This window comes from Citrus sinensis, chromosome 9, assembly GCF_022201045.2.
Source record: "Citrus sinensis cultivar Valencia sweet orange chromosome 9, DVS_A1.0, whole genome shotgun sequence".
Lineage (NCBI taxonomy): Eukaryota > Viridiplantae > Streptophyta > Magnoliopsida > Sapindales > Rutaceae > Citrus > Citrus sinensis.
In genome coordinates this window covers 25,335,098-25,362,495 of record NC_068564.1, presented here as the reverse complement: position 1 = coordinate 25,362,495, position 27,398 = coordinate 25,335,098, and the positions used below count along the sequence as shown (strand labels likewise).

The following is a 27,398-nucleotide window of genomic DNA, read 5'->3' as shown; positions in this document are numbered from 1 at the left end:
ACACACATATATCAGTCAAATAACCATTAAACTTGTTTATCACTCAACCACAACAAAGTTTAGTTTTTGATTTATGATAAAATAGTAACAAGAATCATTTTATCCATCAAATACAGTCCCATAAATAAAGAAAAACAAGAAAAGAAGATGAAGAATTGAGTTCCACTTAATCTTTGTGATCTCTTCCTTTTTTTTCTCCTTAAATCCTCTGTTGCAGCCCTCAAACCTTTCTTTTTTCTTTGTTCTCTCTTTGTTTTTTTCTGTTATTTTCCTTAAGTGGCGACTTTTTTTTTTCTTTTTCATGTATGCTACTTTTATATCTTGGAATTGGGGCAACCAAAAGTGTGTGGCAGCGTGTCTTCCATTTTTAGAAACCTTAGATCATAATCTTTCAGTTAACACGCACAAAATCTCGACTGCAATTGCTATAGAATTGCTGCAGCAACGACTACAACATCTTCACTGTTCTAAACTTGTTTAAATTCCTCTACAACTAAGTTCTTTTGTCATTTTTGCAAGCTTGTTGTTGCAGCTTCCATCAATAAAGCTTGACCTTTTTTATCACCTACAATCATGCACATTATTAGAGTACAAAGTATTTATAAAACACTACTAATTTATTAAAATTAAACTTAAATAGATGCTTATGTAAAATATAATTAAAAATACAATAAAAACACATCATTTGCTCTCTAAATAATATTGGCTTGAGTTAAAAAATGCCATGACAACTCTCATTTCATAGAGCTATCAAGTATAATAAAATTTGCTCAACAGGCATAGAGAATTCTATTTCACCGGGTCCATGTCGGAGACAGTGGGCAGTTGCAAGCAATGAAATTGCAGAAAGTATAAGAGACTACTCATCCCACACATTGTGTATGGTGAATATATACCATCTTATTTGCTCTAGACCAAAACCAAGACGAAGGAAAGGAAAGAAACATTTTATCTTTTTCCACCTATAAAAGTTCTCGACGTACATTCTTAAGTTATTCAGCAACACGATAGGTGAAAAACAACCGTTACACTACTTTACAAAATTTATCATGAACTTAGCTATAGGTCACTAAACGTGTAATTCATGATTGAAAAGACTCAATAATTTTACCCTCTCTAATTGATTATTAAACAAATATCTAGACATTAACGCCACAATTCATGTGAAGGTGGTTTTAAATGAAACAAAAAATTGAATTAATATTTTGTACGTCAAATATCACATCCTATCTATGATACAAATTTTATATCTTAACTTTAAGTATATCATTACTCTAACGTTATTAAATAAATAAAAAGAGCAATGATATGTTTATAAAGTTTGTATTCAAAATTATTTAGTATTTGGTGGTGTCATCCGAGGATTGTAGCCTAAAATTTTATCCAGTTGGGCATATTGAACAACATTTAATATAATTTAGAAAATTTAAAATAATAATATAAAAGGTAACTACTATTTCGTTTGATAAATATTTTTACTATGACAATTTTCGTCAATTGGTTTTTATGTTTTCAAAATGATGTTTCCTTGTCTTTATAAAATGCATTTTTTTTTCATTTATACTAAAAGAAGAAACTTGGGATTTTTTCATTTATTTTTTTATTACTCTCTTATTTTTAATTTTTTAAGCTACTTTTTTTTTATTTGGTCGTGTTGTCTCAACTTAAATTTTTTATCTTGAGATTATAACTTAGTTTTGTATCTATTTGATCAATTCAACCCAATAATGTATATACATAGTGAATAAGTAGTATGTTAACTCCTAGTTGAGTCACTATTTACGTTTGGCAAAACCAAACTATTTTAAAGCCAATGTTGATTTAAAAGAGAGAAAGAAGTTTTCCCATCACATGTCACTATAATTTGACTAATGAATTTTATTCATTCAGCTCACATTTTTGTTAAGCACGTGCATGCATGTAGCATACAATTGCATGCAGCCAGCATGTAGTTTTTTACTTTATCACCAAAGTGGGCACCTAAGCCATTAAATTTGAAAATTTGAAATAGTTGTTGAATGGTCGCCAGGACTTTTGCTATAAAAATAAATGCATGTTTGGTGAGCATCAATAAGTGAGCTCTCTGTGAGAGAGTACAGAGAAAGGGAGCATATTTGCAATTGAACTCTTAGAAATTTTGGGAGAACGTCTCTTTAGGTGATTAGTTGGGTTTTGTATTATTTATGAGAGAATATGTTTCTTAGGAAAAATGTTACTTTTAAGAGTATGTGAGAGTATTGGTTGTATTTGATTATTTTTGGAAAGTGAGATTTTGTTACTCAAATTTGTACTTTGTTAATTGTTAAAACAATTATTCTTCTTTGCCTCCATGAATGTGGGCTTTATTATCAAGCCAACGTTAAATCCTATACTCTTTATTTTTCTATGAATATTTGGTGCGTATTTGATGCATTGAAAATTTAATGTTCTAATATTCTGCTAATTCTAACAAATACTAGAGTAAAGGAATGGACAAATTTTACGTTAGTTAAAAAGAATATTGTGAACATAAAAGGTTAAGATAATTGATTCCCTAGAATGCCAATAATTAATTAAATTCAAAAACTCACACAGATCTTTGAAAATTGCCTTTAAAAGGTTTGATTTTCCTCAAGGAAAGCTTGTTGTACTTGAAATACTAACTAGCCAACCCAAGAGGGGAGTGAATTGAATTTCTAAAAATTTAAGCAACTAAAACTTAATGCAAATTAAACAAAGTAATAAAATTCGAAATAAACAAATTAAAATGCAATCAAAAGTAAGGAAATAGAGTAAGAGAGAGCAAACACGTGATTTTTTACGTGGTTCGGCCAACCATACCAACGTCCACGCCTCCAAGCGCACTGGGCTTGATGATTCCACTAATCGAGCCTCCAAGGCTTTAACAACTCTTACAATTGACTTCCAAGGTGTCAATAGACCTTTACAACAAGAGATTATCCGCAATCTTTTAACCCAAGTGTATCCCAACACTTATCATCACTCAAAAACAAAGATTACAAATGAATTTTCTCTCACACAATGTATATGGTTATGAATCAAAGAAACAAAAATAAGTTTAAAGCTCAATAATGTTTGTATTCTTAGTAGCAAGCTCAATGATAACTCTTGGATCTCTCCTTATTTGATTTTGATTGAGCCATTTTATAGTTGGAGCTAAAAACTTTAACTTTCTGAATAAAATCGAATCGTCATTAACAACTCTCAGTTAACCATTTTGACTAGTCCAAATGATCGTTGTGTTGAGATTTCAAATAGTTGGTTCACCGTTTGACGTTATCAGTTAGCCGTTTATTTCTAGAGACCTACAAAATAAATTTTGGCTATCTGTTCTTACTAAACGGCTCACGGTTACAATCTAAAAATTATCGGTTCACCGTTTTTCATAAACGGTTCACCGTTATTTTATAGAATCATCATTTTAACAACCCTTTGTAGAACATGCTTTTTGGAAATTATTGGTTTGTCATTTTCAACAAATGATTAGCCATTTGCTACAGTGATTGCTATAGTGGAACTATTTTCTAAATTATTATTTTACCCTAAAACATTTTATAATTATAATATGGCCTAAATCTTTATAAAACTTTACAAATAAGTCAATTTACAGAGTTTCAAAATTTTTTCAATTAGACCATGAACTTGAAAAACAACTAATTTCATTTATTTAAAAAGTATAAAAAAATAATTTAAGCTTTTCATGTTTGAAAAATAATTTAAGCTATTAAAAATTTAATCATTTTTAATCTTATTTGTTATCATCAAAATCATCATCAAAATAACATCACTCACCAACTGAGAATCTGTCTTTGGTTAATGTAGCCCGAACAAATCTCCCACTTGAAATTCTGAAGCTCGACATCTTTTATTTGCATCAATTTTATAATATTCGATGTCCTTCTTTAGAGACTCTTGTGTAGCTGTATGAATCTTTTAAAGTTGCTCAATAAAGTCTTCTGTCTTGCTTCTTTTGTGAACTAAATCTAGAACTGCGGCTAAGTCGATAATTTCTCGTCGATTATATTTGTAATTCACCTGAAAGGGACTTAAACCAGTACAATGCTTAGCAAAACAGTTATAAATAAACCAAACTTGGTATAGGTAGACTACGTAGATGGTTTCTTAAGAGCAGTTGACAACCTCAGTTTGATCATTTATCTATAGGTGGTAAGAACTTCTAGAATTCAAGTGAATCTTTGTCAACTTGCATAATGTCCTCAAAAAATGGTTAAGAAATCGTGTATCTCGATCAGATGTTATAGAACTTGGCAAACTATGCGATCTATAGACTACCTTGCAGAATAAGCGAGTAACCTTCAAGGCATTTATTGTTTTCTTGCATGCAATAAATTGAGTCATTTTTTAGAACCGATCCACAACAACAAATATAGAATCTATGCCCTTTTGAGAATGGGGTAATGCCAAAACAAAACCCATGCTAATGTCAGCCCAAGGTTGCATTAGAATTGGCAGCGGCAAATATCATCTAACATTAGTGGCAATATGATTGGAAACCTGACAAAATACAATAATTCTTAACATAATGATAGATATCATAGTAAGCAAAAAATAAGTGCTAGCTATTAAAGCCAAAGTTTTATCACGACCCTTATGCTCTTTGTTATATAGTTTTGCAATGATCTTTAGTTTCAAATTTGTGTTAATAATGCATAATTGATTACCTTTGAAAAAGAATATGCAAATGATAGTCTAAATTGCACCTTGCAATAATGTCTTCTAATATAGGATCAATATAAGGGTCTATAGCATATAACTGTCAAAATGTGTCAAATCTGAGGGCTAGATTATGCATTCATGTCAATAAGAAAGTTCGTCCACTAAGTGCATTTGATATTTTCTTAGATTTACTAGAAGTATGTTTACTACCAAACTAAACGGTTGAAGGAATGTTGTCCACATGGCGTTCCAATAAGAAACCCTTTCTTCACTATTGAGATGTTTTACCACGGAATAATCAGTGTATAAAATAAAGTCTCGGTGAATCAGATAATGATCGCCAATATTTTAATTCCTAGACCACTATATGAAATTCCATATCATAAGTGCTGTAACATGCCATTGTTCCATTCAAATTCTCACTAAAATAAGCTATAGGCTTACTCTGATGGGTAAGAACAACCCTAATGCTTATTTTGGATGCATCGCAATGCACCTTAAAAGTGTGAAAAAATCTGGTAAGGCAAGTACTCGACAGTAGTCAATTTCTCTTTGATAATTTCAGCCTTAGTACCTGCTTCTAGTTAAAAAAAAATGCTAATTTAAGGAAACTTCTAACAGTATCTAAAGTAGTTGGTTGTGACCCATCTCGGATAGCATCCACTTTTGATTGGTCAACAGATGTACTATCCTTTGACATCATATACCTTAAAAATAAAATTATCTCTATCAAGAAAATACACTTGTTTACTGCAATGTATAAACTTGTTGCTCTTAAGCTAAAAATACTTTTTTCAAATTTTACAAATGTGGTTTATGTTTAGTATGATATAGGAGTACATTATTGAAGTAAACAACCAAAACATTTCCAATGAAAAGATGAAGAACTTGATTCATAACTCACATAAAAGTACTCAGAGCATTAGATAAACTAAATGGCATTATTAACCACTTGTAATCCTTCGTGAGTTTTAAAGTCTATTTGTTCTTCATCTCCAAGCCATATTCGGATCTGATGGTATCCACAATTCTGATAGTGTGATAAAAAATGTTGCCTCACTGATTTGATCTAATTAGTCATTTAATTGAGGGATTAGAAAATGATATTGAACTTTAATTTTATTGATAGCTCAATTGTTCATGCACATTCTCTAAAAATCATCTTTCTTTGGAGTCAACAAAGTAGAGACTGCATAAAGACTTAAAACTTTCAAGAATAAATCATTTTTCTAGTAACCCCTCCATTTGACACCTCAATTTCTCATGTTCCACTGGAGTCATATGATAATGAGGTCGAGTTGGCAAAGTAGAACCCAGTGCCAAATCAATTTGGTGTTGTATATCCCCAAGAGATGATCGGAAACCTTGCAGTAGCTCATTAGGTAATAAATCTTGAAATTCCTCTAATATAAATGTCACAGCTTCAGGTGCTTTTGAATTACTATGGCTCTTCTTACTTAGTCAAATATAATCTCTCTTGTCTTTGTTACAATATCTATAAATTGCTTCTTACCTAATACATAATTTCCCAAGTCTTATTTAAAGGTGATCTCTTTGTTAGGTAGAAGAAAAATCTTAGTGTAGTTAAACATTAGGCTATAAGTATTTCTTTTCCTATCATGCACTACATTTTGATCATACTATCAGGGTCTGCCTAGTAATAGATGACAAGCATTCATATCCACAACATCACACCAAACTTGGTTTTATAGATTAATCAAAAGGATAAGAAAGCTAAGCAAAATTTAGATACTGTTACTTGATTTCCTTTCTTCAATCATGTGAGCTTGTGCAAAGTTTGGTATTCTGTCTTTAAGTTTAGAATCGTTACAGCTTCCTTTGAAATAACATTCTTGCAACTACCTAAGTCTCTAACAATACAACATACTTTTCCCCAGTTGTGCAAGTAGTGTAAAAAATATTTTGTTTTAACCAATTGTCTTTATCTTATCCTTTAGAAGTAAAGAATGTGCGATTCACTATCAACATTAGTATGCTATCACTATGTTTTGCAACAGATCATGCACTACCATTACTATCAAAAGTTGGCTCTTTGGTAAACTCTTTAGTTTCTCCTCCTGGTAGTCTTCACTTTCTTGAGTGCCTACAAATAAGCCTTTGCTATACTTTTTTTGCTTTTTACACTTTGTCACTTAGAGCTCACTTTCCTTGTAATTGAAGCATTGTGATCCCAAACCTAGGATTGGGTTTTCCTACTTTGACCATTCTCACTAGATTTATTGTTTTTATTTGGAGGATTTAGAGGAGTAAAATTACAGAATTGGGAAGTCGTGTTTAAATTTTTAAACAACACTTCGAGAATCCCGAAAGTTTGAGTCACTAGTACAATGACTAAAGTTAGTGTGATTCTCAGATAGAGTATAGATCAAGGAAATTCAACTGATCTTGAAGCTATGATCTTAAGCATCAGTGTAGTAGGAAACATGTTTTTCTTCTATCTTTGTCAAGTCATTGCGCGGTACCAACCAATAGAATTATGTGGTGTGATCATTTACTAATTGATTATCTTGTCTCAAATTCTAAAGCTGTTGGTATAACAATTTGGCATAATTGTGAGGCAAGAATGTTTCACTCAAGTGCTTCTTCAACTTTTCCTAAGAGTTAATCTTTTTTTTTTTTTTTTGCTTTGCATCATCCTTTTGAGTTTTTTTGTTGCCACAAAGTTGTTACCCTTCCATGAAACCAAGTTGCAGCAAGTGAGACTAGTTTATCTTAATAACTCCTTTGTATTCAAAATCTTCCTCAATGTTATTAATCCAATCTAATAATTTTTCTAGCTTGCCACTTTTTTGGAATTCAAAAATGTCAATTCTCAATCCAGATCTCCATCTTTTATCGTCGGTAGACTAAATTCCATGTCAACGTATGAAGAATGGGTTAGCGAAGTTTTCACTTGATTTGTCTTCGCGTTCTAGTATATGATGACATTCGATGAGTAACTCTGCTATTTGTGCAACTAACATATCAATTATGGTTGCCATGCTAACTATAGCTTCATTTCTAGAAGCATTATCCTCATTGTAAATTACAGCATAAAGGGTATAACGCCCATGGGCTTTTCTTGGAGGTGTTTTCCCAATTTGATTTTAAAAAAGTAAGGGCTAAATTGAAAATTAAGAAAAATTTTAGGTAAAACAATAATTACATAAAAAGTTAGGTTTTTGGTGACGGTGGTCTAAAATCAAGAAAGGATGGGTGGATCTAAAAGATTTAGTGTCGGTGACTGTGATAGTGGCGGTGACTTGTTTGAAAAGGTGGTATTTTTGCTGAAAATTAAAGATAAAGGCGGCGATTTTGTGCAGGCTTCAATTCTGACAATCGATGCGTCAATTGTGATTTGTTAGAAAGTTGAGCCAGTGGAGAAGAGTTGATTGACTGCTATGGTACTGGCCGAAGCGCGGTGAAAATCGACGAACGATGCAAAGCCTTTCGCGGCTTTTTTGGTTGTTTTCTGACAGCTATGGTGGTGGAAAGGAGAGTTTGAGGAATGAGATATGGTCGGCAACCTGTTCTAATTGTCATAGTAGTGGCTAATCGTCAAAAGGTGACGAAAAAATATGCTAGCAACATTGACGACAGCTGCTACAGTGGCCTTTGATTTTGTTGGAAACTTATTTTCTTGTAGCTTATTTATTTTTATTTTTATTTTTGTCTTTTTTTAAAGCTAGACGAGTTTAGGAAAAACAAATATAGGTCTTAAGGATAGTTAAAAATCAGGCTTTTGTCTCTAATATCAAACTGATGGAGCGGAAGTTTAATGTGCTATTATTCCATTGATTCTAGAGAATACAACAATAAAGAAAAGAATTAAATTCATGTTGATTCAAAAGAATACCGTGAACCTTAGGGTCTAAGACTCTTTAATTCCACAGAATAATGAAAATTAATTAAATTCAACAACTCACACTGAACTTTGAAAATTGAAAATATTATTGAACTCAAATCTGTCTTCAAAAGTTATAAGAGAGAGCTATTTATATTAGTAATAATTATCCTAAACAATGAAGTAAAAGGAAAATAAAGTTCTAAACTAGAAAAGAAAACAAAGTTTTAAACTTTAAATGATAAGGACATTAATCCAAATATGATGAGGATTCCTTATTTGCATCAGTGTTGATTCCCCATTTGCACGCAAGTGATATTGGACCACAAAAATGATGCTTCCGCAGCCCAACAATTTCAAATATAGCAAATATGGCTTACTTAAAGCCCTGTCTAACAGGATCAAAGCTGATCATATCACCAACATTGTTTCTTCTTCTTTCTTTCTTTCTTTCTTTTTTTTTTAATTTAAGGTAAACTTCTGCCGTATTTGCGAGAATTTTATTGAGTAAAGAACAGAGCAAATGACGCTTAATCGGGACATAATAAACTTTACTCTTAAAATAAAGCAAGCAAGTCAAAACACAAACCGAATAATAACAAGCACCGAGAATCCAAGGGAGAGTTATAGAGTATATATAGTCAGCGAAACTAGTCTTCAAAGAAAACAGGATCCTTAAGCAATGCGGCTACATGATCTTTCATCAAGTGAGGATTTGTATAGGAATCATTATTTTGGTACAGCACATCCATTAAACGAGCAAGATTAAGAACCCGTTCGAGCAAAGGCATAGGAACAACAGGTGGTCTCATGAGCTCCTCATTTATATCTTTCCACGCATTCCCAACTTTCTCCCGAAACACTTTAACTGCCTCTTCCTCAGAAACTCCATGCTGCTTCATGTAGCATTCAACAGCTGAGGCCACATGTCCTCTCTGTTGCTCAAACTGCATAACATTCACATATATGTTGGCCATCTAAAAATAGAATAATAATTTTAAATAATAAATGATTTAGTTCATGCTACCTTATGAGAGACAATGTCATCCATGAGTCTGCAAATTATTGAGGAAGCCTGAACGATTTTAGGGTTGCCGGATACCCATTCAAAGGCTTCTTTTGTTACAATATCTTCCATTCCCAGAAATGAAGATGTTGATAACAGTAAGTAGCCACATGAAAGTAGTGCAACGCGCATGTATTCCTCCATTGTCGGTACATATTGTTGGTCACACCATCTAGCTTCGATGATGTAACTTCTCACCAAAATCTTCATCTAAGAAATTATTAAAAAATAAAAATAGAAAGGATAAAATAGGAAAGGAAGATTTATCCTGCGCAACACTTGCTAAAGTGAGGGAGGAGAATTATATTTGCTACACAGCTTTCACAATAATTGAAATGAACTGACCGATTCTTTAGCAAAAGGTAGGCCGTACAATATTCCTTTGCTGGCCAAATCTTTCTCAAATTCGCTGTAAGCATCCAGGAGAGCGCAATAGCACAACTTTATGTACTCAGGAAGCAGATCTATGGCACTGAGATCCCACCTGGAAAACAAAATTATAAACAATAGCATTTCATATTAGATATTAATCAAGGATTATCACAAGTTTAAAAAAGTTTAATCTTGGTAAGAAATATACAAATGCAAAAAATTGAACATTCAGACCTCTCAATTGCTGTGGCAAAAAGCTCAAGTTCTTCTATTGTACCATAAGCATCATAAATGTCATCAATAATTGAAGCCATTGATATCACTTTGGTTAGAATTTTTCTAGCCAATAAAAATTTTGGCTCAAAATATACTCCCAAAATCCAGAAATAGCCCTCCACCACTCTGTCTCTTATGAAAGGTAGCTTATTGGGAACATCAAAATTTTTCCACCACCTAATATATTAAAAAAAAATATTATTTAGAGAAATTAAGCCAAAAACATTAACATATGAGCCCTAAAATTGTTCAAACCTTACGATATCTCTGAGTTCTTCTTGGTGTTGTTTCTGAAGTATGTTGAAATCTAACATGGCAAAGGTTAATAGATCTTTGTTGTGTGAAGGGTCTTTCTGATAGATTGGCATGTAGTGTTTTGCCTCTAGCCTTGGTAAGCTTTTGCGAATAGGTCGATTGAGGGCACGATTGACTTGAGCCGCAAGTTGAGTGTTGGATTGGCTTGTAAATGACTCAAGGTGAGTGACAGTGAAAGTAAGTGCTTCGTTGAGTATATTTTCTCCATGTACCCTGAGATGTGCCGCTTCATACAGGCTTAACATTCCCCGAATATCTCTTTTAAGGAAAGACTTGAAGTTCCCATTGCTATCCTTGAAGCTGTTAAAGACATCTGCTTCACCACCCGTTAACAAATTTCATGTAATTTTTCTATTTATAGCAATAATTAACGATATGTAAATGAGAATTTTGAATTTCTTTTCTACGTCTTTTTTCTTATGCTCAAATAAAGATAAGCAAATGCTCGTTTTTAAGTGGACAAACAAAAATTGCATGTATCGATAATTGTAGAAATATATATATAACTAGGCCTTGGAGCCATTTGAAATAATTAGTGGAACTCATTCTCTTTTCCAGTTTTCTTTATTTGAGTACCTACAAATACCATCCGCTACTAAAATATCGATAAAGGCAAGTGAAATTAAGTGACATAACACATATACACAGGAGCTGCAACTTCAGTTCCCAAAAATTAGATAAAGGATGAAGATGAAAACATTTTGCAAGATTTTGTTTTTTCATATTTTTGAGAAGTACAAGATATTGAACAAGAGTAATTGGTGAGAAAAAAGACTTACCAGCAGAAATTTTATAGCCATTTTGTCTAAGTAATCGAAACTGAAGAGAGATATAATAGAGCTCCTGAACATTTTCATCATCGCCAAGATCACAATCTTGGTTAGCCTCATGCATTTTTTGCAAGATTTCATCAATCTCACTTTCAAAATGATAAGACACTCCTAAACGCTGAATGTCATCAATCAAATCCAGTTTAGTCTGCGAAGGCTTGTTGATATCAGCTCTTAGCATCGTTCTAATTTCTTTCTTCAGCTCTTGATGCTTCACGCTAGCATCACCACTTTCCTGAGGAAGAAATTAAATTTAGAGATGAAGCTATCTACAGAGGAAGAAAACTATACGTAATTAACGTAAATATGCAATACTAGTATTAAGTTGCTTTAGAGTAGAGTACTACTAAAGAGTCATTTTACCTTGAAGTCACCAGTATATGAAAGGAAATAATCCCCCCAAATGGTAGGATCAAAATTTGCCGAACGACGAGTAGATTCTTTCTCTGCATTTATTCGGATAACTTTATTAGGAGAGGCTGAAACCGGAAACGACATGTCCTTAATTTCTATTGCTTGCTAAAGGCATTTAAGGTTGCTACAAATTGAGTTGTTGTTTCTTTGCTGTAGCTTCTTGTGCTTCAATGATGCCATAATTCTCGTGCATTTTATTGACTTGGTTGCGTTTGATTTTTGTTTGAAAAAAATATTTCTGAATTTAGTTGAAATCTGGATAGGTTAAATGAAATTGTCTAAATAATATATATTTTTTAACAACGTCTAAATAAGAAAATTTAAAAACTAGTAGTTTTACATAAATATTGTTTTAAGTAGTGTATATATTTATTTAAATTTAGAACTAGTTTGATAGTATATAAAAAAAATAGTACATAAAAAAAAATAGTACTATCGTTGTTTCTTAATTTAATTTTGCAATAAAAGATATTATTATAATATCAACATTTTATTATTAAGTCAACACTGTTATTTTAGTTTCGATTCTTCACAATGAATATAATACGATTTATTCAATATTTTGGTTTTATATTGTCACCTTGTGAATAAAAATTTAAAGTAATTAAAAAATAAATTTAAGAATAAAAAAATATTAGGTTTTATACACAATATAGTTAATACATAAATTATTTAGGGTATTTTTGAGATTTAAAATTAAAATTTTTTATTTAGATTTCAGATTTAAGATAAATGTAGATTTTTTTTTTACTTTTTCTATTAGAATAAAATTGTGGCATGATAAATTAAGAAAACAAGTAACTCAAAATAAATAAATTTCTGAAAAATTAAAAGTTAAAAACTGAGAAACAAACAGCAGCTTAATTCTTTTATAGCCACACATTGCAAGATCTCCCTCCCATTTGAGGATCCAATGACATGAACCTTTACTTCTTTTAAAGGGATTAATAGACGCTTGGTAGTAAAATCAAAAGGTTTCTTTGTCCTCATTCTCCCCTTCTTCTTCTTTTTTTTCTTCTTCCTTTTTTTTTTTTTTTAATTTACCCAGGTCTCCTTTTATTTCTTAATCCTCTCTCTTCTCATTTCTAAATGAATTTTCTTATCTGACAGTTTATGAAGTCCATTACGTGTAAATTGAAACTTGATTATATAACTAACAATTAATTTCATTTGTTATTAATCCTTTAAAATACATATAGAATCATTATAGTCTCTTATTTTGTTAAATAAGGGATCAATTAAAAAAAAAAGATACGAAATCTGATATATTATAGGACAATATAAAATATATATATTGAAATGTATATTTTCCTTTTTTTTAGCTTATAAAATAAGAGATCCTTATTGAAAAATTACTTTTTATGTATAAATATAAATATAAATCAACTTCCGATTACTCAAAATCATGTATATATCAAGCTTGATATTTTAGCCTCAAGAGCCTGATTTAGCGATTTTCAGGCACTTGAATTTGAATAATGGGGGAGATAAGTGTTAAAAAATATTTTTATTTTGGAGCTGTAAACTGATGGTTTTTGTTCGTCCACATTACCATCGGAAACTTGGGCTAGAATTGCAGAATCCCCTCATCTTGTGAAGCTGGATGCACGTATTAGAGGAGAGACTACTCACCACACACATTATATGTGGTGAATGTCATCTTGTTGCAAAGCAACATTTTATCTCTTTCCTGTGATGAATTTCTCCACGTGCGTATTTCAATAATTTAGCGACACGACAAGTGAAAACAACTGCTACACTACTATACGAATTCTAGTACGAACTGACCAATTAGAGGAGCGCTATTGACTCACTCTCTCGCTTTTGGTTGGACAGGTGTCCACATAATTGTTTTAATTTCTCTCTCTTTTATGTCATCCAATTTGTTCAAAATATTTACTGTTCTTGCACTTGTTCCCTTCATCTAATTTTACAAAGTTAAACTGTGACTTCTCAGATACACTTTAGCTTCCACTGCTACTTCATTTCAAGAGATATTTAAGAGGTTCAAATGAACGAGTTATAGAGCCTTTTAGTCGATTTTTTTTTGTTTAATTAAGAACATAATATTAGCGGGGGCTTCTTTAGAGAGACTACAAGTTTCCATGGTAAGTAAGAACTTTGCATTATTAAATAGCTATTTCATAATTAAATTTTCTCTCTCTTTTTATATTTTTTTTGGTACAAATATTAATTAAACAAACATAGATAATATTTACAACCGGTAGAATATCGGTTGTTCAAATTTCGTTTTCACTGTTCAATTGGCTGTATGAGATATAAAAATGAAGGGCAGTTGATTAATGATGTAACAGCAACGGAATTGACAAGCGATTTGGCCACAATGCACTCAAGTAATGTGAATTATAACCGCATCTTCCAATTCCTTTTCGGTGTTAAAACAGGTGTTATAAGTTCCTATCGAGTGAGTTTGGATCCAAAACGCACGATTAGTTGCTGCCGTTTTTCTATTTCCAATGTTCTTTCATTTTTTTAATAAAAGATAATTACGTCAATTGAAATGGAGAAATATTGAGAAATGTACAACATATGATATACTTTAAACACACTATTTGTTTACACATCTTTGAAACACATTGGAAAATTATTTTTTTTCTTTGAGCTCCTTTCTAAGGTCTCACTGGAGATTTCAATTGAAGCACCAAATATATATATATATATAACAAACGTTTTTTGGATAAATCTTTTAAAATTTGTTTCACCACAAGAAAATAGAGTATTGGCTACAAATTCTATTGCAACAAAACTTACTTTATTGCTAAAATTCATATCTTGCAACAAAAATTAGTCTTTATCACTATAGCTAAACAGATTTTGTTCTTCTTAATGATGTGGAATAGGCAAGAAAATTAGAATATATGGCAACAAAATATTTTCTTGCCCTACGCTTTGGCAACAAAAGTGTTCTTGTTGCCTAACAAGCTTAATGAAGGCAAAATATGTTTCGTTGCTCAAGTTTTTCCACAACAAACACTTGAATCAGTTGCAACAAATGAAATATTGCAAAAAGTTGTGATTAGCGAGAAAATTTGTTTTGTGCTCTCAGAGTTTTTTGCAACGAGATTAATTTTGTTGCGCAAAGGTTAACAAAAATATTAAATTAATAAATGAAAATATAAAGATAATATAAAAGCAAACATGACTTTGTGGGAGGCTTTTTAATTTTTTATTTCCGCGCCCTTTATTTAAAAAACCGCGTGCTAACCGAAGTAAAGTTTCCATCTCCAATTTTTTCTTAATTAAAATATTGCTTCTAGAATATTTCCACTTTACTCTTTGCTTGTTTCTTTTGCCCTGCCAGCCATTGAAGAGTGGTACTTGGAAGGCACCACTCAAGACAACGATTTCTTCAAAGTAAATTTAGTTTTATTTTATATATTGGCCTGTTGAGTTTGATTTTGTTTAGTGGATTTTGCTTTAATTATTTATTAAGTGGGTCTTTGTTTCAATTTTTAATTTGTTAAATTAAAGTTAATGGATTTTTCATGCGTTTTTCATGGTGAAGAACCTGAGTTTGTGGACAATAGTCAAATGAATGTAGGATCTATGCCCAGTAATAGGATATTTCATGTTATAATTTCTTTGACAAAATTATAGTTATCTTGATTTATTTTTATGTTGATTATTAATAAACTCTAATGTATATTTTTAATAATTACTAGATGGGTCCTGGACATAGAGTTACCAAACGTGTAAGAGCAGAAATTGTTGTTGCATCTACAATTCCCCAATCTCAGCCTGTTATGCCCAGCCAAGAGTTTGTGCAAGGTGTTGTTACAACTCTAGAATTTGGTATTTAAAGAGTTTAATTGGTAGGTTTTGTTTGATCAACTATTAGTAAGTACTTATGATTATTAATATTCTTCATCTGTCATTTTTTTAAATTATAAACTGAGATATCTTTTTTTTCCTAAATTCAGTCAAAGTTTGAGATTGATTTGAACTTACCACATGTTCGTCGATGTGTGAATAACATTATAGGTGGGACATATCGTGATATGAGACATTGGATGTATGATCATTACTTGGATTATCCATCCTTTGAAGAGGCACTTAAGCATTCGTATCCAATCATATGTCCAGATGATTGGGCTTGGCTTTGTCATAACATTTACAATTCCACAAGTTTCCCGGTCCAATGATATTCATATTATGAACTTTAAATTGTCCAACTAGTTGTCAATATGCTTGTATATGTATCTTATTTTCCATTGTTATATTTTTTTAATGTAGACTCAATCTACCAAAAACAAAGCTAATCGTGCTAAGCTCCCATATGTTCATTGTGGGGGATCAAAACCTTTTGTTAATTATCTTGAGGATGACATGGTTGATGGTGAAATAGAATTATTTCGCGTCACTCATTTCAGCAAGACAAAAGGTTGGGTGAATGAGGTGGCACACTTAAACCATGTAAGATGCTTTGTTGGAAACAAAATTTTTAATTTTATTATTTCTTATCACCTACATACTGTTGATGAAAGTTTACTCATTGAGTTTTTTTTTGTTAATTTTTCTTTCATGCTCTAATTAACTTTATTATTTGAAATATCAAATAATTAGATTTATAAGTATAACAACAAGTTTGTTTTTTTTTTCAATTTATGCCTTAATACAAATTAATTCCATGACCAATGGATTAAATTTCAACTATTTAATTAATAAAATTCTTTTTTTCTTCCTTCATTTACTAACAAAGCTTTATGTATAGGACCAAATGGTAGAGATACAACAACAGCAACAAATAGATTCTCAAGAAGCAAAACCACTAACTCAAAGGGAAATATGCATTGAAGTGCTTGGAAAGAAATCAGGCTATTTTCGAGAACTTGGCAACGGACCACGCCCAACTTCAAACCATGGTTTTGATACTTCTGAGGTTGACAGATTGCATGGTATTATATCTTCACAACAAAGTAGATTGGATTCACAAGATGTTGAGCTTCAAGAGCAAAAGAAGACTATTGATCAATTGGAGTCCATATTGTCCCAATTTGAGGGTATGATGCAGCAATTTTTTTCTTCTCAAGGATCCGCTTTTCGCTTTACAGATTCAGCTACTTAATGATTACTCATTTCAATGATGTCCTTAGAGTATCTTGAACTTGTTAGTATTTTGAATTGGTCATCACTTGATCTTTTTGGTTACTGCTGGTGCATGTCATATCTTTAAGTATTTGGAGTTTGGAGTAGTTGTAATTAGAGATCGTTTATAATTTTTGCTCATTACATTTTTGGGATAGATGACAATCCACTTTTGTATTTGACTATCATATGTGATTCTTAAAGTCAGTTTTGTATATATATATAGCTTGGATACTGAATGGGCCTTTAACTTTTAAATTAGTTCAATGACATTAATGATTTTTTTGTTAGATTTCTCAACATATATTTCTAGTTTATTATTGTCATGGTAGGGGAAAAATTGGTATCTTTCCCAACGAACTTGGTTTGCTTCCTTTTATACCATGATATTATTAAAAAAAATTGTAGTACTTTTTAATGAAAAAATTGATTTGTTTCTAAAAATATTTAAATATTTATTGCAAATTTGTAAAATTTTCAACATAAAGAAACAAAGTAGTTTTGTTGCCTAAAATGATCTTAGCTAACAAACACCTTTGTTGGTACACGTTTTTTTTTTATAAAATGTACTTTATTTCTTAGCAACAAATTCGTTTTGTAGTAAATAACTATATAAAAACAAAATAATTTTGTTGTGTAAAACTGTTTAGCGCAACAAAAATGTTTGTTGCCAAATTATTCTCTAAACAAGTTGAAGACTCCTTTACAACGAATCTGTTTTGTTGCAAAAGGAAGTTTGAGGCGAGAAATGTTTTGATATGTTGTTAAACATAGAGGGCGACAGTGCTAGGCCGACGACCGGGCCGACAAGCTTGTTTTTGTAGCAATAACCTATGGCAACAAAATTAGCACTTTAGGCAACAAAATCTTTTTGTTGCAAAAAGCCATTTCTGTTGTGGTGTTTATTTCATAAGTTTATTTATTTTGATATTTGTTTTTTTAAAAATATATGCAGGTTGCTTTTTAAATGTAGCATATAAGATAAGTCACCACGCACTTCTAAAGTTTCTATTACAAGTTATTATTTAACCAATTTTTTTTTCACTCTATGGGGGGTTAGGCGGGACTCCTACCGGTCATTTAGAACAGATAAAGAAAATACATTTGGAGGGGGACATAAACCAAAATCTCCAATTAAGAGAAATAAAAATAATACACTACTAGAAAAATAGGCTACCATGACAGAATTTTTGTGATAGATATTAGAAAATTAGTCATTTATCATAAGAATATGATAGACATATGATAGAATTTTCGTACATCATAAATTCATGACAGATTTCTGATAGATTTTTTATATATCAGATAAACATGATAGCGTATTAATATTTAATCAAACCGTGGGTTTCGAGTGGAATTAATTTGGACATAAAAGGACACCGTTTTACAGATTTAAAACATTTTTAAAATAAAAATATTTATTTAACATTTAAACGCTATCATTTCAGTATATTGTAAACCACAAACATAAAAAAAATTCTAAGTGTTGGCACCTTTGACCCATCACTCCATCAGCAAGGGCTGAGAAACCAAAGCAGTGAAACCCCTCAAAATCCGTTTATTAACATATTTTAATCTGCAAATTGGTTTTGAAATCCGTTGCATGGAAACCGAAATCATAGTTTATGCTATTGAAGGAGCCTTCCCGTCCTTATTTTGAACCCCCATTATCTTTAACCCACATTATTTCGAACCCATTGTTTTTAGGAACAAAATCACCACATATGCTCATTGTTGCGCCTTCGCGTCCATTATTGAAGCCGTCGGTGTCACTATTTCTTTGTATTGTTCAATCGGCGTTGGAGAAGCCATCCTGTAATCGCTGAATCCCTAGGTTTGTCATCAATTAACTTTTTTAAATTTTATTCAGAATAAATTAATTGGTCATTATAAAATTAATTGTTAGTTTTGTTGTTATTTCCCTTATTTGTTCATAATTTATGCCCTAGGTTTATCTTTATTATTACTTTTTAATTCTCGTTTGTTTCTGTTCTTATATTTTTTGTTTATTTTTTAATTCAAGAAGCTTATACTTTGTCCTTCTATTAAATCTAGAAATTGCTCAATCATTTAATTTAGCATGTCCTCATCTTTTATTTAAAAAAAATTTGTTCTGAATCGCAGGATTTCACTGCCCTGTTCCCTTTCAAACTCGATTTCTAACATCAGGTTTGTTCAATTTTTTACTTGCCTTTCCGTTCAATGTTTGAAAAATGTTTACTGCCAATGGTTTGTATGAATATTGTTATATTCTGTAAATTTTTAGTCAGAGCTTGCATGTGTGTGAAGTGATTTTGGTTGATGATATAGTACTTTTCATTTACTAGTGTCTTTTGTTGGGATGAATCCGAAACTGTGGTCCAATGGTGTTAGACATTTTCTTTAATGATTGTGAGCTAGATTTTGTGTAATTTATTGAGTTAAAAAGTAAGGCCCCCTTTTCAATTGTCTTTTTTATGTTTGAAGGAAATGGTACCATGTGGGGGTAAGTTTGGTCATGTGGACCAAGTAATGTTTAGTTGGTTATATATATATAGTCTTGTGGTCCATGAAATGCTGGATTGCTAGAATTGTTTTTTAAATAAATGTTAAATGTATGTGGGCCAAGTTATTTAGGATATTATTAGTTGGGTATGGTTAGTCGGTGGTTTTGGTCAATGATGATAGCATGTTGGTAAAGTTACATTTGTTGCACATGATGACAAGTTTTTTTTTAAACTTATTTATTTCATTGAATTTATAAATTGAATATTAATAATGTTTTGTTGCTTAATTTATTGATAATGGAAACCGTTTATCATTGCTGCCCATTAGTACATTGTGTTGAAATTTATCTCAATTATATGTTAGGTACTAGACAAAAAATGGATAAATCTTGGCTTAAATATGATAGATTGTCCGATGAGTATGAGGCTGGTGTGGAAAAATTTATTAAGACTGCAGTTGAAAGTAATCAAGAAATTAGTGTTGTTAGGTGTCCATGTGATAAATGTCAGAATTTAGCATTTCATAGGCCTAAAGAAGTGAAAGATCATTTAATTATATGGGGTCTTGATATGTCATACAAAACATGGGTTTGGCATGGGGAAGATATCCGCAACAAATCTCCTGACAATATAGGTTGCCAAAATGACAGTGGATATATGGATTATGATGGTGGTAATACTGTTGAAATGGTTGAAGATGCTTTTAAGGATTGTGATAGTGATCCTAAAGCATTGAAAAAACTATTAGAAGATTCTGAGAAGCCTTTGTACCCTGGATCAAACAAATTTACCAAGTTATCATCTTTAGTTAAATTGTACAATATAAAGGGCAGATATGGGTGGTCTAATAGTAGCTTTTCAGATTTGTTTAGTGCTCTTTCTGACATGTTACCGGAAGGAAATGACTTGCCTGTATCAATGTATGAAGCCAAAAAGACAATGAGTGCTTTAGGCTTAGAGTATATCAAAATTCATGCATGTCCAAATGATTGTATACTCTATAGAAAGGAGTATGAAAGCCTTTCTAATTGTCCTACATGCGGTGAATCTAGGTGGAAGAAAAGAGATGGTAGTGTTGCTGCTTATAGGAAGGGGGTTCCTACAAAAGTGTTATGGTATTTCCCTCCTATACTTAGATTTAGGCGTTTGTTTCAGTCCTCACAAACTGCCAAAGACTTGACTTGGTATATAAATGAGAGGGAAATAGATGGTAAGCTTCGACATCCAGCTGACTCACCGGCATGGAAGTTAGTTGATGAAAAATGGCCTACCTTTGCTTTAGAGCCTAGAAATCTGCGTCTTGCCCTATCAGCTGATGGCATTAATCCTCATAGCTCTCTTAGTAGTACGTATAGTTGCTGGCCCATTCTTCTTGTAACATACAATCTTCCACCCTGGTTGTGTATGAAACGAAAATTTATGATGTTATCCTTATTAATTTCTGGTCCACAACAGCCCGGTAATGATATTGATGTGTACTTGGCACCACTAATAGAGGACTTGCAAACTCTATGGGATGTTGGTGTGGAAGCTTATGATGCCTACAAAAAAGAGTTCTTCAATTTACGGGCTGTACTATTGTGGACTATAAATGACTTTCCCGCTTATGGGAATTTGGCGGGTTGTACGGTTAAGGGTTATTATGCTTGTCCTTATTGCGGTGAAGATATGCCAAAATGTGGACTTAAACACAGTAAAAAAAATGCTTATATTGGCCATCGCCGTTGGCTTCCTCATGATCATCCCTTTCGAACTCAAAAGAAACCTTTTAATAATAAACATGAAAGAGAGCCTCCTCCAAAACCATTGAATAGTGAGGCCATTTTTCGAAAGGTGGAGAGTATTGAAAACAAATGGGGTAAAGTTAAAGATAAAAAGCGCAAAAAAAGAGGCGAGAAAAAGGATGATGATGACAATCGTGTTTGGTGGAAGAAAAAATCAATATTCTTTAAGTTAGAGTATTGGAAGTACTTGCTTATTCGTCACCAGTTAGATGTTATGCACATTGAAAAAAATGTTTGTAAAAGCATCTACGGAACATTACTAAATATCCCGGGAAAGACCAAAGATGGCATTAAGTCGAGGTGGGATCTAAAAGTTTTAAAGATTAGGCAGAAATTGGCACCTGATGTTAAAGAAAATAATCGTACTTTTTTGCCTCCAGCTTGTTACACCTTGACCAAAGAAGAAAAGAAAAGGTTTTGTGAAGTATTAAAAAGCATAAAGGTTCCTGTAGGTTATTCTTCAAACATTCAGAACCTAGTGTCAATGAAAGACTTAAAACTGCAAGGTTTAAAGTCTCATGACTGTCATGTTCTCATGCAACAACTTTTACCTATTGCTTTAAGGTCTATCTTACCAGATCATGTTAAATATGCCATTATTAGATTGTGCTTCTTCTTTAATTCCTTATGCGCAACGGTTGTTGATGTGACCAAACTTGACCAAATGGAAGAAGATATTGCGCTGACCTTATGCTTGCTGGAAAAATGCTTTCCGCCATCCTTTTTTGACATAATGATCCATTTAACCATCGATTTAATTAATGAAGTTAGACTATGTGGGCCGGTATACTTAAGATGGATGTACCCATTTGAGAGGAACATGAAAGGCCTAAAGGCTTATGTTCGAAACCGTAATAACCCTGAGGGATGCATAGCTGAGAGTTACATTGCCGAAGAGGCTCTGGAATTTTGTGCAGAATATGTTTCAAATATGCGTACAATTGGGCTTCCTCCTGGACATGTTGAAACCTCTTCAATTGATAAGCCTTTGCCTGGTGGAAAATTTGAGCATGTTGATCATTCCTTAATTCATCAAGCGCACCTATATGTATTGCAAAACACAGAAGAAGTTTAGCCATTTATTAGGTTTGTTAATGTTTAACCTTTAATTTGTTCCTTTACTGAATTATTTTTAAAGAATTTGAACAGTAGCTTAATATGTAAATGTCAAATATGTAGTGAGCACATTCAATGGCTAAAGGGTCATCATTCACAAAAAGCCAAGAATGAGAGATGGTTGAGCAATGAGCACAACCGCACCTTTTCAACTTGGCTTAATAAGAAGGTTAATAATAGATGTTCCATTATATATTCTTTTTAGTAAAGTTATTGTCATGTTTATACAATAATTCATTCATTACGATTATTATTATGTAGGTATATGAGATGATAGATGATGATGAAGATGTCTCGAACATCTTGAGGTGGTTATCTCAAGGACCCCGTCCTTTTGTAGTTAAGCACCCAGGATATGACATCAATGGGTATCGTTTCCATACTCGGGAACGAGACGAACAACGAGTTCATCAAAATAGTGGAGTTAGTCTTATTGCAGCAACTTTACAAGTAGCAAGTGCCAAAGACAAAAACCCTATTCTTGGTGACATGTCTTACTATGGAGTTATTAACGAAATATGGGACCTTGACTACCATATGTTTAGAATCCCTTTGTTCAAGTGTGATTGGGTTCAAAATAATGGGGGTATTAAAATTGATGAATTTGGCTTCACTTTAGTGGACTTAAATCGCCTGGGTCATAAATCAGACCCATTTATATTGGCTTCACAAGCAACACAAGTCTTTTATATCACTGATCAACTTGATAAAAGATGGTCAGTTGTAAGTCATATGCATCGTAGATGTGTTCCAAAGAAGACAAGTGCTGAGGATATAGATATCATGATGGAACACAACCCTCTGACCAATGGGTTACCAAATATTGAAAATTTAAATGACGCGGACAGATATGCAAGAGATGGCAAGCATGGCATCTGGATTGATGCTTGAAAAAGCTGATGGCATTTACTGCTTGTATGTCTTATAATAGTTTTGTGTTACGTTATCTTTTATTATTATATTTTCCTTGTATTGACTTTAGATTACCTTTTTTGACATTATTTATATGTTATATAATGTTCTAATACTAAATGTGCATTTATTGCAGGAGCAACCTTATGGATAAAGGAAAAGGATTTGCTGATGAACTCTCTAACGAGGAAAGTATTGATTATTCGGGTAATGAAGAGGTTCCTGATGAAGATAATTCAAGGGATGAGGAGGTTCCTGATGAGTTTCCTAATTCAGAGGATGAAAATGATGTTCCGAAGAGCAGTTCCACTGTGAGAGGACCAACTAAAAACTCTGGCAGGATGAGGATGAGTGGCGGGAAGCTTGTAGTGAGGTACAATGGGCTCGGTGTACCTGTTGGCCCTGAAGCTACTGAATTAGCAAGCTTTATTGGGCTGTTGGGCCGTACTTTTATTCCAGATATTAACCAAGAATGGAGAAAGATTACTCCAGATTTAAAAAGCCGTTTGTGGGAGTTTATTAAGGTAAAATGATTATTTATATTTATATATCAGAATTGAATAATGTATATGTTAAACTATTTGATCATTATGCTATGTATTTTTCTCAGGAACGTTTTATTGTTCATCCAAATAGTAAGAAGCAAGTTTTCCAAGCACTTGGTAGTGCATTCAGAAACTTCAAGTACTTGCTCACCACAAAGTATATCTTGCCACACAAGCACAATCGTAAAAGGCTGAAGCGGCCACCTTTTCAGTACAGTCATATTCCTCAAAATGTTTGGGATAAATTTGTGAATTCTAGATTGTCCACTGAGTTTGAGGTGAATAATTTTAAATGTTAAACATTTAGACATTTCATAAAACCATCTTTAAATCTAATTATGGATTGTTTTATGTAGAGAATTAGGCGTCAACAGCAAAATAAGAGAGCTAACAACAAGTGGAACCATCGTTTAAGTAGAAAAGGATATGCTGGATTGCTTGATGAAATTGTAAGTACTATGATACTAACTTGACCATTCTTGTATAGCTATTGGTATAAAGATGGTTGGTTTGATGATGATAAATTGGCAAACCTTTTGTTTTAATTTACTGCTTGCAATTCATGGTTAGTTAAGGATGCATACCAGCTGTGATATTATTATGTTTTTAAACTATAGTGCTCGGAAACTGGACTTGTCGAAACTGAATTTGACAGGAGTGTAGCATGGAAGCGTGCTAGGAAGATGAAAAACAGTGAATATGATCCTGATGTTGATTCAGTTGTGAAGAAGATTGTAAGTAATAGCAAGGTTTTTTTTTTAAGTAGGTTCTGTTGGAAAAAAATTGATATTCATCAATATGATTATTATGCAATTAGGATGCACTGGAAGAGAAAGCTAAAAAAGGAGAATTTAAAGCTGATGCAAGAAATGATATTCTTGCACGTTCAATTGGAAGGCCTGCCACTTCTGGACATATGCAGGGTGTTGGGAAATTTATATCGCCTAAGATGTACTTTGACACCCCAAACAATTCATTTCAGATGCGACAAGAGCGACTAAACATACTAGAGAGGTTAGATAAGCAAGAAGCAGAGTTGAGTGATCTGAAGAAGAAGATTAAAAAGCAACCTCGACATTCAGATGTTGGAAGCTCAAACTTTCCATTAGATGAGCAAACAATTGAAGATGAAGCTGAAGAAATGACTGCTCGTAATGAGGACAAGGTATGATACAGATTGTTGTGCACAGTCAAGTTAAAAAATGACTTAAACATTGGATTTTAGACAATTTTAGCCGTAGTCAAAACTGTAATAACAAACCTTTTTTTTTTTTTTAGCTTGTCAGTCAATCGGCATGACAAGGAATGGATCACCTGCAAAGAAGAAGCACGAAACGTTGACAAAGAAAAGGCAATCACCTAGGAAGAGGAATGAGTCACCAAAGAAGCAAGTGACTGCTAATTGTCCTGGAGACAAACCAGAAACTCCAACAAAAAGGCAATCACCAAGGAAGAAACAAGAATCACCAAAGCAGCAAGTGATGAAGAAAAGGCAATCACCAAGAAAGAAGAAGGAATCACCAATGAAGCCTCACAAGAAACCAAGAATGACTCTTGATTGTCCAAGAGACAAACCATGTAGTCCAAAGAAGAAGACATCACCAAAAAAGCCTCAAGAGAAGCCACTGTCAAGAAGAAGAACAAGGAATTATCATATTGTGCATATGAACCGGGTGCCTGGGCTTGTAATATTTGCAAATCTTTGTGAAAAGAAGTTGGCTCAAATGGGTTATTATGTACCTTATCAGTTGGATGAAGAGGTATACAAGCATCCAACTAAAGCACATATTGGTCTCGATGAATGTCAATCATTGATTTCGATGAAAGAGCTAGGAGCAAATCATATGCATCTATACATCGCGTAAGTTTACAAAATCATAATTACTAGTTTATTTTCAATTTTTAGTTTATTACTTCCTTTCTCTGGTTTCTTTTTTTTTTTAGTGATATTTTTTATTGGCAACATTCTCACTATTTCATCATCTTAATTGCATCAGGATGTTGCATGCACACATGGCGAATGATATAGTGGGCAAACCATTTGGGTTCATACACACAGGACTCGTATCATCAGCCCATGATAAGGATGCCTTTGCTACAAGGGTAAAAAGGGCACAATTTATTGCCGAACGGTTGAACAAAGCAAACAAAGGGCAAATGATTTTCATGCCATATAACCCTGGGTACAGTTCTATTTACTTTATATTGATGATCATTTACTAAAATTGATTCATAATTTCAATTTCTTTGTGTAATAGTTTCCATTGGGTGTTGATTGTAATTGATATGACGACAAAGCAAGCGTTTTATCTGGATTCTACGAACAACGATTTGGGTGACGACAGTGACCTGAAGGACATAGTTACCAAGTATGGTGATATTGTATTTTTAATATAATTTTATGTATCATGTTTATTTACTTATTGCATGTATTATAATGTAGTGGGATATCAATGCATGTTGCGGTGACTGGTAAAAAAAGGGTGAAACCACAGATCACAAAAGTTTTGGTAAACAATCATGACTTTCTTTTTTCTTCTTTTTTTTTGGCAGCGCATGACTTGTTAATATTTAATCACTTGAAAGAATTCATATGCATATGTATTAATGATTATTTTGTTGATGATATAGTCCCCAAATCAACCAGGGAGTACTGAGTGTGGATACTATGTGCTGAGGTTTATGAAAGACATAATTGTAGACCCGAGTTTACTTCTCCATGATGTAAGTACACATTCTTTCAGATGCATTGTCGGATTTCTTCACTTAATACTTTTAACTATATATAGTTTACTTTAGTCTAACATGTGATCATCATTTCACAGTTTAAAGGGAAATGTGAATACACTCAAAGTGAGCTTGATGAAGTGCGTCTCGAGTATGCTTCCTTTGTGTCTGAGCTGATAGTATGAGCAGTGGAGTTGATGATGATATTGTTTGATAAAGTCTTAAGTGGCAGTGAATTTTGTATACTGGTATTGTTCCAGATGATAGTGAATCTTGATAAAGTCTAAGTGGTAGGGAAATTTGTATGCTATATTGTTTGATAAAGTCTTAAGTATAGTAGTGAATCTTGATCAGCCTGGTAGTGTTTCAGATGATATATAGTGTTGTGATGTTTTTGTATGCTGGTAATGATCCAGATGGTAGTGTTGGGATGTAGATTTGTGATAATTGAATAGATGATGTTTTGACAATGTTATGGTTATTTCAAGTGATGATTTAGTGATGTTTTGATAATATTGTTGAGATAATTTGGATGTATTGATTTTATACATATTGTAATTTTTAAATTTCAATGGAATTTATAAAATTATAAAATAATAATAATAATAATATTAATATTATTTAAAATATTACAAATTTATGATTTTAAAAAAATTCTTTTAATAATATTATTATTTTTAAAAAAATCACATCGTGACACCATATTAGAATCATAAAGTTGTGACACATAATTACGAGCCATAATTTAAAATTGAATTAATAATACCCGCCAAAAGATTTTTCACAATAAAAAAAATTTACCACTAAAATATTAAAATGACGTTGCTTTTGTTGTGACACATTTGTGATAGCTATAAGCTGTCACATATACCTATGATAGATAAATTACTGTCACAGGTTTGTGAGAGGGGCTACAATGACAGATAGA

General features: G+C 32.4%; 3 protein-coding genes across 10 annotated transcripts; 2 read left to right on the top strand and 1 right to left on the bottom strand.

Moving 5' to 3' along the window:
* Positions 1-9,063: 9,063 nt before the first annotated feature.
* Positions 9,064-12,021, bottom strand: LOC102606641 ((-)-germacrene D synthase-like). 2 transcript variants are annotated; one of them, XM_052433223.1, is made up of 7 exons: positions 11,744-12,021; positions 11,330-11,615; positions 10,491-10,863; positions 10,194-10,412; positions 9,933-10,071; positions 9,549-9,791; positions 9,064-9,468 (listed from the first exon to the last, which is right to left on the bottom strand). In XM_052433223.1, exons 1-7 carry the CDS (start codon positions 11,876-11,878, stop codon positions 9,172-9,174), a joined length of 1,692 nt encoding a protein of 563 aa, XP_052289183.1. In that variant the 5' UTR covers positions 11,879-12,021; the 3' UTR covers positions 9,064-9,171. The 2 variants fall into 2 exon arrangements, with proteins under 2 accessions (XP_052289183.1, XP_006475284.1); XM_006475221.4 differs by having other exon boundaries at positions 9,549-9,797; positions 11,744-12,020.
* A 3,393-nt stretch (positions 12,022-15,414) lies between these two features.
* On the top strand, positions 15,415-17,117 carry LOC127899978 (uncharacterized). Of its 2 annotated transcripts, none has more exons than XM_052434183.1 (3): positions 15,415-15,583; positions 16,049-16,228; positions 16,527-17,117. In XM_052434183.1, exons 2-3 carry the CDS (start codon positions 16,142-16,144, stop codon positions 16,878-16,880), a joined length of 441 nt encoding a protein of 146 aa, XP_052290143.1. In that variant the 5' UTR covers positions 15,415-15,583; positions 16,049-16,141; the 3' UTR covers positions 16,881-17,117. The 2 variants fall into 2 exon arrangements, with proteins under 2 accessions (XP_052290143.1, XP_052290142.1); XM_052434182.1 differs by having other exon boundaries at positions 15,415-15,627.
* A 1,278-nt stretch (positions 17,118-18,395) lies between these two features.
* Positions 18,396-26,983, top strand: LOC102612970 (uncharacterized). 6 transcript variants are annotated; one of them, XM_052434526.1, is made up of 14 exons: positions 18,396-18,734; positions 19,025-19,069; positions 23,335-23,583; positions 23,625-23,722; positions 23,809-24,021; positions 24,100-24,192; positions 24,361-24,477; positions 24,561-24,908; positions 25,030-25,604; positions 25,741-25,926; positions 26,002-26,112; positions 26,187-26,253; positions 26,375-26,467; positions 26,569-26,983. In XM_052434526.1, the coding sequence occupies exons 3-14, from the start codon at positions 23,577-23,579 to the stop codon at positions 26,653-26,655; spliced, it is 1,995 nt and encodes a 664-aa protein (XP_052290486.1). In that variant the 5' UTR covers positions 18,396-18,734; positions 19,025-19,069; positions 23,335-23,576; the 3' UTR covers positions 26,656-26,983. The 6 variants fall into 6 exon arrangements, 3 of the variants coding, with proteins under 3 accessions (XP_052290486.1, XP_052290488.1, XP_052290487.1); XM_052434528.1 differs by having other exon boundaries at positions 18,398-18,734; positions 26,391-26,467; positions 26,569-26,709; XM_052434527.1 differs by lacking the exons at positions 18,396-18,734; positions 19,025-19,069 and adding exons at positions 22,347-22,455; positions 22,548-23,201.
* The last annotated feature ends 415 nt before the right edge of the window (positions 26,984-27,398 follow it).

Excerpts from the sequence above, each read along its gene's own strand:
- LOC127899978 (XM_052434183.1), top strand. The coding sequence starts at position 16,142 with ATGGTTGATGGTGAAATAGAATTATTTCGCGTCACTCATTTCAGCAAG. Across the intron at positions 16,229-16,526 it reads AGGTGGCACACTTAAACCAT|GACCAAATGGTAGAGATACA; the intron begins GTAAGATGCTTT and ends CTTTATGTATAG.
- LOC102612970 (XM_052434526.1), top strand. Across the intron at positions 23,723-23,808 it reads GTTTGTGGGAGTTTATTAAG|GAACGTTTTATTGTTCATCC; the intron begins GTAAAATGATTA and ends TATTTTTCTCAG. Across the intron at positions 25,927-26,001 it reads TTCATGCCATATAACCCTGG|TTTCCATTGGGTGTTGATTG; the intron begins GTACAGTTCTAT and ends TTTGTGTAATAG.
- LOC102606641 (XM_006475221.4), bottom strand. The coding sequence starts at position 11,878 with ATGTCGTTTCCGGTTTCAGCCTCTCCTAATAAAGTTATCCGAATAAAT. Across the intron at positions 11,616-11,743 it reads CATATACTGGTGACTTCAAG|GAAAGTGGTGATGCTAGCGT; the intron begins GTAAAATGACTC and ends TTTCTTCCTCAG. Across the intron at positions 9,469-9,548 it reads ATGACATTGTCTCTCATAAG|TTTGAGCAACAGAGAGGACA; the intron begins GTAGCATGAACT and ends AATGTTATGCAG.